The following is a 10,679-nucleotide window of genomic DNA, read 5'->3' on the forward strand; positions in this document are numbered from 1 at the left end:
AGCCGTATGTATTTGTGATTGTAAATTTTCTTTTTCTTTTAAATGATTGCATTAAATATATACATTTAATGTACATTAATATATCTTTTATGACTGAATCTGAATTTATTTTGAATTTTCTCTAATCCATGTGGATTTATAAGTATACATACTGGCCCAAATATATACTCAGGTAGTGATGTTGAAAGTTCCACAATGCTAACCTGAGAAGGCGAAGGCATATTAACTTCTCATTAGTGATCGTGACCGACTACAACTGGTAGTTTCTCTTTGCATAAAATGATTTTTGACAGCCTTTATGTATACTTCTGGCACTGCCAATAATATCAGTCAACCATATATTGATCTATTTTTATGATCCTGAAAAAATGTCTCGTGTTTTTAAAAAATATATATAATAAGTAAAAACTGCACCAGTATAAATGCGGAGCAGTGAGTTAAAAATACCATCCGAGACTTACGGTTTATATTAGGTATATATTTTAAAACTATTACTGTTCCAAGTAGATAATCCTTGGGGTTATTGGCAAGAGTGGCATTATTAAATACTAAACATCACCATAGTGAGTGCTTTTATTTCACTTTTTTTTTTTTAAATACAATTTTATTATAGTGTGACAACTGAACAATTATTAGTCATGGAAAAAATAACATAACATTGACTGTGCCTGGTTTGGCTTAAAATAATATTTTTCTCAATTTAAAAGTAATGGATAAAAACATTTGTTTCAAAGAATTTTGCATCAAAATACAAACCAATAAAAACATACATCTCTGCTTAGAAAAAACATTCAAAACAGCCTCCTGTGTCTTTGTTGATAGACATGCCACTACAGGCCTCATAGAAATTAAACTGTTAGCCATCTTCTCATCTGTCAGGAAAGAGTTCTTTTAATAGTAACTATCCACCGTATCCGGGTGTTGGCCGATTTTGTTTTTTGTTTGTTTTTTTTCTTCAAACCACCAAGAGCATAACTGATTTGGATCAGGTTGATTCAGCGTTTGGCTCTGGCTCATCTTGGCTCTGGGTGGGACAGACTGATGGAGCATCCTCTCTGGACAGCAGGTTCTTTTTGCGGAGATGGCAGGCCTGCTGGTATGGGGGACGTATGGGTGGCTGAGCAGGGGGCGTATACTGGTACTCTTTACCAGCATCAAGCTGAGGAAAGGCAAGAAACAGCCAGGACACAAAGACAGCAAAGAGAAAAATACATTAATTTCTTTGGACAATTTGTTCAACAGCATTTATGTATGTAGGTAAATAAGGATTATTTTTGAACGGTGAGTTAAGCAAAACTGCACCCCCTATTATATTTCACTCATTTATTACTAAACCATTAAAATTCAGTATTAAGATATTGGAATAATTATGCATTCCATATTAGAGTGAAAAAAATATAAAGCAAGGGATAACCAAGACATCACAAGAAAAACAAAAGTTTAATTAAAAATTACACTCAAACAGAAAATTTTTTCAAAATACATTAATTAAAGTGGACATGAAACACTACACATATAAAGACTAATTTACACCATGGAGCTCTGCTAAAAAAAGTAAGTTTTTAAAACATGTTTAATGTCATCTTCTGTCAGTATACACATTGACCTACTTTCCCTGCAGACGTGCTGATGGGATTCCCGATCGTGCTTCGGTAAGAAACATAGTTACGTTTGTGGTGTGATGTGCATGTAGCGTGCTGCTATGTTGTAAACTGTCTGGGCGTGCTTGAGAAAAGAGATTTTATTGCATAAAATAGAGCTTATTGCATCTGCTGATTTCCCCACTCAGTACACTCGGCCAGAGGAGGAAATATCAACTTCTGACTCCAGCTTGTTGGGCTGGTGAACCACCTGTCACCTGGCTCAAGCACACTCTCTTCCACACAGTTCTCATTTATAAAGTGCTTTACAAACCTGAACATTACAGCTAACAGCTGGATTTCCCCGTGTCACAATTAGCTAGCAAAACAATAACAAACCACTGATTGCTTAAGAAACAGAGTGAAAGTGGACAGTATATCCTCAGTTTTAACATAAAACTCATTGTTGCAGCCAGAGACAGCACAAAAGTGACCCCCCTCCCCCTTTAGACTGATTTTTAGTTTTAGTGTAGTTTAGTGCTTTCCACAGATTTATCAGTTCTGTCACTAGTTAGCTAACACAAACTAATGTGTCTATTAGCCCCAACCAACCAGTGATGACACGTTCCGTACTGGCACAAGATGGCGCTAAACATGTTATAAAATCTGTAAGCACTTCTATCTTAAATACAGCTTCACAGACGGAGTTATATCTGTCAGTTTTTGAGAGCAGGGCTCCATGGTGTAAATTAACCTTTATACACATACGGTTTCACGTCTACTTTAAGTTTGGTTGGCAAGTTTGACTCTGTATCAGGATCAAGAGGATAAAGCAGCTCACCTGCAAAGGGTAGGTTCTGTCAGAGTCAAAGGCACTGAGGTCACCACACGCCAGGAATGGGACAATGACACGGTTTGGACCTTCTAACTGGTTAAAATCCACATCTTAAGCACAGAGACCAGAAGAGAAACTTATAGGTGTGAATTTATGCTGCAGAAAGAGACTATGCAAAAGTTAATTCAACATTCAAAGGAAGAAGCAAAAGATGTGTAATGCAGTGCTGCACAGTCTGAGGTTCTGTTCATGCAATACACCATGGTTTGGTATCTAGCTTGTGTTGGCTTAATGTGCAAGCAAGGAAAAAAGGAAAAAGCAAGGGAAAAGAAACACGTAGCAGGACCTACAGATGCAAAAAATGTAGTATTTAAACTTTAGCTTTGAATAAAACTTACTAAATATAACTTTTGCTTATGTGCAAGAAAACTCCACAGGGTATTTTTTAAAAGAATTACCAAATGTGGCCACAAAATTATTGTTAGCATACACTATTTTGCCAAAAGCATTCACTCACTCATCCAAATAATTTAATTCAAGTGTTCCAACCAACTCCATGGTCACAAGTGTATAAAATCAAGCTCCTAGGCATGCAGACTGCTTCTACAAACATGTTTGAAGGAACGTCTCGCTCTGAGGAGCTCAGTGAATTCCAGCGTGTTACATGATAGGATGGAAGTCCAGTGGTGAAATTTCCTCACTACTAAATATTCCACAGTCAACTGTTAGTGGTGTTATACCAACTAGTGGAAACGATTGGGAAGGACAGCCATGAAGTAGTGGCCATGTAAAATGACAGAGCAGGGTCAGCTGATACTGAGGTGCATAGTACGCAATGGTCGCCAACTTTTGCTACAGACCTCTAAACGTCATGTAGCCTTCAGATTAGTTCATAAACAGTGAATAGTGTTTCATGGAATGGGTTTGCATGTCTGAGCAGCTGCACCCAAGCTTTACATCACCAAGCACAATGCATGTCATCACTGGACTCACTGGATCAGTGCAGAGGTGTCTCTTGAAGTGACAAATCACACTTCTCCATCTGATGGAGAAGGCTGGGTTTGGCGGTTGCCATGGGAACGGTACTTTTCTTACTGCAGAGTGCCAAGTATAAAGTAGAGGGGGGATTATGGTGTGGGGTTGTTTTTCAAGACTTGGGCTCAGCCCATTTGTTTCAATGAGAGAAACTCTTAATGCTTCAGCATACCAAGACATTTTGGACAATTTCATACTCCCAACTTTGTGGAAACAGTTTGGGAATGGTATTTTCCTGTTGCACCATGACTGTACACAAGTGCACAAAACAAGGTCCATAAAGGGATGGATGAAAGAGTTTGGTGTAGAACAATTTGACTGAGTTCTGACCTCAACCTAATAGAACATCTTTAGGATGAATTAGAGTGGACACTGTGAGCCAGGCCTTTTTCATCCAACATCAGTGTCTGACCTCACAAATGTGCTTCTAAAAATATAAATACACTCCTAAACATTGTAGAAAACTTTCCAAGAAGAGTCAAAAGCTGTGATAGCTGCAAAGGGTTGCCCACCAATATATTAAACACTATGGATTAAGAATAGGATGTCAGTCTAGTTCATATGTGTGTAAAGGCAAATGAACTAATACTTTTGGCAATACAATGTATGTTACACACTTAGTAATTTACGTCTGTAAATTTTAAGACAACTTATTGTCTTGCAACTAAAACTACATGGTTGAAAACATGAGAAAACTATTATTTAGACTTGGTTTACATTTTTTCAATGACTAGTTTGAACACATAGAACAGGGTGATAATTCTGACCCAAGTACAGTTTCCTGATCCAGTTCAGATAGCAAAGTAAAGACTTATGTGGTTAAATGATTGATAATTACCATAGGAGTGATCCAGCAGAGGATTAGACATGTTGGGGATGTAGCCTTTGGGAGGAGAGTAATTCTGACAGACCACGAAGGCCTCTGTACACAGAAAGACAGATCATTCACGCAGTATGTCAACAGAGGTCATTCAAATGTTTGAGATGGGAATGGGTGTGTAAAATCAAACAATGGATACTGGATTAGAAAGTTCCTCAGAGAGAATCTCCAAACGATTTTATAAGACCAGGCAGCCATTCATTATTAGTATAAGATTTTGTGTAGCCCACCGCCTGTGTGTGAGTGCTGCTGAAACATGTAATAAAATCCACAGCAAATATAAATTTCTTTGCTTTGGATTTCATAATAAAATAAATAAATGAAATGGAGATGAGATTTTCCTTCTATTAGATCCATGCGAGTGGGTTATGACTGTGGTGGCTCACCGATGCTGGAGTTCCTGCTGCTGCGAGGCTTGGTGCAGGTCACACCATCGAAGAAGAGCTTCAGCTGGGAGTACAGCAGTGTCACATCTTTACCTCTGAAAATCTGTCAGAGAGAGTAAAAGCCCGGCTGTCATTACAGGCCAATCTGACAAGAGACATGAAACCCAGGACCCACAACAGGGCTAATTCAAATGGTGGAAAAGGAAGGTTTTACGCAGCTGTGTAAGAAAGCCAACCAAACCCAGGTAGAAAATATTTTTCAAATTCAGTTTTAGCGTGCAACATTATTGTGCCGCCTCCTGAAGAGTTCCAAGGTTTGGTTAGTTTAGCTAAGTTTTACTTCTTGTTAAGTAAACCAAAAAGTTATGCACTTATGTTATACTTAAAATTTCATGGGACCTTGGATGCTTTAGTGCTCACATTTGATGTACAATACTTTTGATATATACATTTGACATATAATACTCTGTCACTATTGTTGCATTACAGCACTACTACTGCTGTGGCAATAGCTTGACAGTTCGTCTGTCATAAATGACAGCAGGAAAAGAAGGACGGGAAGTGTCCATGAGACTTTAAGAGAATGGGTGGATGGATTTTAAATGACTGTCACCTCTCTGGCAGACAGGACTCATTTATTTAACATCAAATGTTATAAGTGTACATTTATGAATTACCACAAATCCTGAGCTCACCTTAGCCACAAACGTTCCTCCAGGCTTCAGGACATGTGTGGTAATGTTCAAAGCCTAAGAAACAAACAGCTGTTAGCGTGACATCACAAGAAATCTGACAGTGCAATCAAACACATCTCTGTACTCACAGCTAACAGGAGCTGAGCCTGGATGTATTCATCCACATCGTGGAGTCCAGTTACTAAGAAAAGAACATAAGAAATAGAATAAGAACAACAAGAGGGGGACAGAGGAGACTTAAGAACCAACGACGTCAGACAGAAAGCAAGCCTCTCACCATCTGGAGCTCCGTCACACACTACAAGGTCGGCCGGGTGACCCTCAAAGTGGCGAATTATTTCCTGAGCTGTTGACACCTAGGAGAAAGACATTGACATAGGTCTTCACTCCTCCACGCCTACGAGTTGAGTTACTGTGATTACTGACATCATTGTGCTTATGTCCCTACCTTGGTGATGTCTCCCTGGATTTGAGTAACTCCGGGCAGAGGAGCCATGGCCTGAAGGTCCACTGCCACAATCTTCACTTCCTCACCGCTCTCACCCTTTTCAGCTTTCTCCGCACACCCTCTTTTAATAAAAACAATCAAACAAACAAAATGCACAGAATAGTTTTTTAGTAAGTAGACACATTTTATGAATATATCACATATCATAATCCAAATACTTTATAATAGAAATAAAGCAGCTCCAAAAAATTCATTTAAACACATATTCACACAATTTACATAAAATATCACAGCAACAAACTGTCCTCCATCCACAGTCCCAGAGATTAGGCGTTGAAAGCTTAATAAATGTGTTCAGATTAGATTTAAAGACAACCACAGCTGATGCCAGTCTAGGGGTCACTTGGTGCAGAAACAACAAGAGCAGCATAAGGATGGTGTGTTATTCTTAGCATGATATTCTGGTATTTCCAACACCTTTTTTAATCCTATAGGTGTTTTCATACCTATAGTTTGTTAATTTGATCCAAATCAGTTGATGAGTTTGTAAACTTGTAGCTTTTTCCTGTGGGTTAGTTTGTTTTCATACTGAGGAAGATCTAAAATGCGTCACTATAAACCACATGAGAATGTTCAGTCAGCTCATTAGCCAGATGTGTCTGGGGCAAGTGCAACAAAAGTAAATACAGGAAGAAGGTGCTGTGTTCTGGTTTATTGGAGAACACAGAATTTACTTTCATTTCAGAGCTTGTTGCTAGCCCGTACAGACCTTTGCACATCTATAGTACCTTTCTGCACTGAGAAAACAAGCATACATGGATGGCTATGGGGTGGGGTTTTTTATAGCTCAAACTCGTGACGTAGTTGGATCAGGTTGACACATAAACAAACTGCTCTGGAGTTTATTTGTAATGGTACTGAGACCACCTCCTCCAAATTGTCTTGGTGGGGTTGTTTTGGTTCACATCTCATTACGAATACTGTGTTCACACTTGCACAAATGAACTGCACCAGGTAGGAAAATGAACCGGGAGTTCAATTGAAATGGATTAAACACCGCAGTTGTGAAAACACCATATAAATATGAGAATACACCCCTGCAGCAGTTTATATGCTATAAAAAGAGGAATCGGATAAGAGTTCAACTCTAAGGCCCATGTTATTTCTTTAATGGTATATTTCTAAAAAAAAAAGATTTGTTGTATAAAAGTGTAATATACTGCAGCCATGCAAATCATTTTTGCTCAGCTAGGATATGTTCACTATATGTTGGCATATTAAAATAAGTAACATGTTACCTGAGTTTCCGGCTGAGAACCTGACTCCAACTTCCAGGGGCTGCACAGAGATCCACTGCTCTGTTTACACCTAAAAAAGAAGAAAACAGACATTTATCAACAGACACAATAGTACAAGGGCTGGCAGTGAGTTTTTCATGTCACTGTGGAGAAATTTTGGCCCACTATTCTTTACAGAATTATTTTAATTTAGCCACATTAGAAGGTTTGTAAGAATGTATGCCCTATAAGCTCATGACAAAACATCTCAATACTAAATCATTTTATATCATGAAAAAGTCACATCAGGGTTTTCTAAAGAACCCCTTTTCTACATATTATACATATACTAAACTATTGATAAAAGTCTTTCTCAGGTGACCTATGGGTCTCACCTGTGAACAAGTTGAACTCTTGATCGAGCTGCAGCAGCTTGAAGGCGCTCCTCGCTCTCCAGCCCTCCTCTTTGGCCAGTCGATAGTAAATGTCTCGTTTGTCTTTGGAGGACCGACCCATATTGACCTATGACCCCTCTGAAGGAAAACACACAGTCACAATGGCCCCTATTCTTTTAGAGCTATTATCGCTATAATGGAAGCTGTCTGTATAACACAGGCTGTATTTCTTGAGTATTGTTGCATTTGGATTTCGGTTACTACAGGAGAAGACCCGCTGCATGGCTGTCCGTCCTTGTTGTTTGAAGGTAGGTAAGCGTCTTTGTGTGAATTAAATTCAAGTTCATACTACACAAAACACGTAAAAACACAAAGACTGGTTCACGACATCCAGACTCACTTACTTTCACGTGGGCTTTGCTGTTGTCGACTGTGAAAAGGCTCTTCTTCTTTTCGTCCTTCCGCCTCTTCTTCTTCTTTGGTGTTTAACGGCAATTCGCATCCAGGATAGTGCATTACTGCCTCCTGTAGGATTGTCGAATCATTTAAGGTCACTAGCCAATCATTTTGCTTCTTGATCCTCTTATGTCGCCAGAGGTGGGAAGTAACGAAGTACAAATATTTCGTTAATGTACTTAAGTAAAGTATAGATACCTGAAAATTGTACTTGAGTATTTATTTTTCTGAAAACGTTACTTTTCCTCCTACATTTTCACATAAATATCTGTACTTCCCACTCCTTTCATTTTCAAAATAGACTACTTTCGGTTTAACATATTTGAAGTGATTTTAAATTTCATGCCACAGCGGGCCTTCAAACATTAAACCGATTTGAGCCAACACAGTAAAACATGAAAGATAGTCCTAATGGTGTGTCAATCACCAGGGGTTAGCGTACTTCAGCATCTACCTAGCTCTACAGAAGAGAAGCATGTACAAAGGGGGTAACATTTTGTAAGTGTAAGTATTTTCAAATGCAAGGTTTATGTCAGCTCAACAAAGACACAGACTGTTTGTTTCTCACACAGTGTGTCTGCTAGCTAAAGGTGTATCTGCTGCTACACTTAACTTTACTCAGAGGTGGAAAAAGATAAGAAAGTCAGGACAGGATAGGAAGAAGAGAAGTTGTATTTAAAATTAAGGCCTAGCCAGTGGGATTTGATGAGGGGGAAATTTAAAGCTAACATGTAAATCCTCATTTTTAAAAATAAGATATTTGCTCTGTATATGACATTGTTTTGCAGGATGTTTCATATTGTGAAACATCCTGCAAAACAAACTGAGGTATAGCTTAGTAACTTTGTATTATTGAAAGGTTGCATGAAAATACTGTGCAGTTTAATGCAGGATAAACAGGTTGGTTTGCTGTACTGTGTCGGACTGCTGCACAGAAGCTGTGATGTTCTTGGTCATGGGTAGGTTAAATGAAGGGAATTGGAAATTATTTTACATTTTTGGTGACGACACGTAGATTCATTCACTGAATTCCACCTTCATACCAGTTTTATACTGTTTAGCATAAAGCATATTAGGACTGAAAGTTTATATTCCTTTGTACTAATATAATTTTATCATATTAATACAGGATTCAGTTGGCTTTGCACAGTAATAACTCGTAGCCTGCAAATGGCCTTAAAAGACTACTTTTTACTTTCTTACTTTGAGTACATTTCAGAGGCTGCACTTTTTCACTTTTCATTGAGTAAAGAAGTAAAATCAGTACTTTAACTTTTACAGTATTTATAACATAAGTATCTGTACTTCTACTTAAGTACAGAATGTCTGCACTTTTGCTACCTCTGAGGAAAACTGAATAGTGCTGCCCTTACTAAATCACTGTACGCCACTTCTACGTTGTACATTATGTCCTTGACTCAGTTTCCATCATTTCTTTCCTTATTCTCATGGATTGTCTGCATGACAGAAGAACACACTTAACTGCCTCAGTCTTGTGACCGGAGTTGTTATAGGTTTGTAGTTTCATAACATTTTTCAGACTGAAAGTGAAATATTATAAAATACTGACTCGATTAAATTGCGTTAATATTTAAAAATATCTTTTCTAAAAAAAATTAAAACTCCCAAGCCAATAAAAATGTACATGGGCCAGTAAAACTGAGCCACTGACCTGAGGGATTTGAACTTGGACACTGAATTATTGTTAATATTGATTAACATGTACACCAACATACCCTCAACACAAGAACTTTGCATCAAAGCACAGGGCAAACTTCAGAATGCTAATATACTTGCTTCTCAACATTGCAGCCACCACATTTCACTTTAAAGGCTTGCAGAAACAAACTCACTCATTTACTTGCACACTTAAACACACAGACGCACATGTACAAAAACTCATAAAGCCTTCAAGGAAGAAAACGTAAAGATGAATTTTTACGCTTTACTTTAGATCTTTTTTTAACAAATGAAACAGATGTTCCACAGCCCTCAGCCTCCAAATTACAGCATGTACATCATTTGATGCGGTCCAGTGGCAATCCTAGACTTGCTGGGTCTCTTGTCAGATGGGGGACTGGCCCTTTGCCTTAGCTAGGTAGGTGCATGATGTTGTGGCCAGGTGGCTGCAGCCTGACCCTTCCCCGCGAGAAGTTTTCGTGCTGAACATGGTGGTTCTGGAGCAATCCATGGAGGGGCTCCTGGCTGGGACAGCAAAGTGAATCCGCTGTCACCGGTCCTCGAGCCTTGAGATTGCCGTGACCCTGGCTGAGGACCATCCGGCAGTGCGGCTAGCTCCATCGCGGGAGCAGCCGAGGCCAGCGGCAGGAAGTCAGGCAGACCTGGCCTTAACAAGGTTTCTCAAGGTTCTGCTGAGCAGCAGCCATTTCCTTTGATTAAATGCATTGTCTCTCCACAATTCCCGGCAGCCACAGAAACTGTGCCCAGCTGTTCAGAAGCCGTGCAATTGTCAGGGCAGAAGTGCTGGAGATGCGGGCAGCATGGACACATCCTCATGATGTTCCACGGCACCAGCCCTCCGACAACTTCCCCTGGTTCAGGAGAGACATACTGCAGTCCAGTAACATACTAAGAGGGTATATACCAGGCAATGGTAAACTCCGGCTACATGCAAATCCTGGTTTGCACAGAGTAGGACTGTGTAGGATTTCTTTAAGTTAAAAAAGTGTTT

The 10,679-nt window shown here is 39.2% G+C and overlaps 1 protein-coding gene across 1 annotated transcript; it reads right to left on the reverse strand.

Moving 5' to 3' along the window:
• Positions 1 to 538: 538 nt before the first annotated feature.
• On the reverse strand, positions 539 to 8,070 carry ftsj1 (FtsJ RNA 2'-O-methyltransferase 1). The gene is made up of 11 exons (XM_004556283.3): positions 7,936 to 8,070; positions 7,532 to 7,669; positions 7,158 to 7,227; positions 5,860 to 5,980; positions 5,689 to 5,767; positions 5,540 to 5,592; positions 5,412 to 5,465; positions 4,717 to 4,819; positions 4,289 to 4,372; positions 2,422 to 2,525; positions 539 to 1,159 (listed from the first exon to the last, which is right to left on the reverse strand). The coding sequence occupies exons 2-11, from the start codon at positions 7,650 to 7,652 to the stop codon at positions 986 to 988; spliced, it is 963 nt and encodes a 320-aa protein (XP_004556340.1). The 5' UTR covers positions 7,653 to 7,669; positions 7,936 to 8,070; the 3' UTR covers positions 539 to 985.
• Positions 8,071 to 10,679: the final 2,609 nt, after the last annotated feature.

Source organism: Maylandia zebra, linkage group LG7 (genome assembly GCF_041146795.1).
Source record: "Maylandia zebra isolate NMK-2024a linkage group LG7, Mzebra_GT3a, whole genome shotgun sequence".
In the NCBI taxonomy this organism is placed as follows: Eukaryota; Metazoa; Chordata; class Actinopteri; order Cichliformes; family Cichlidae; genus Maylandia; species Maylandia zebra.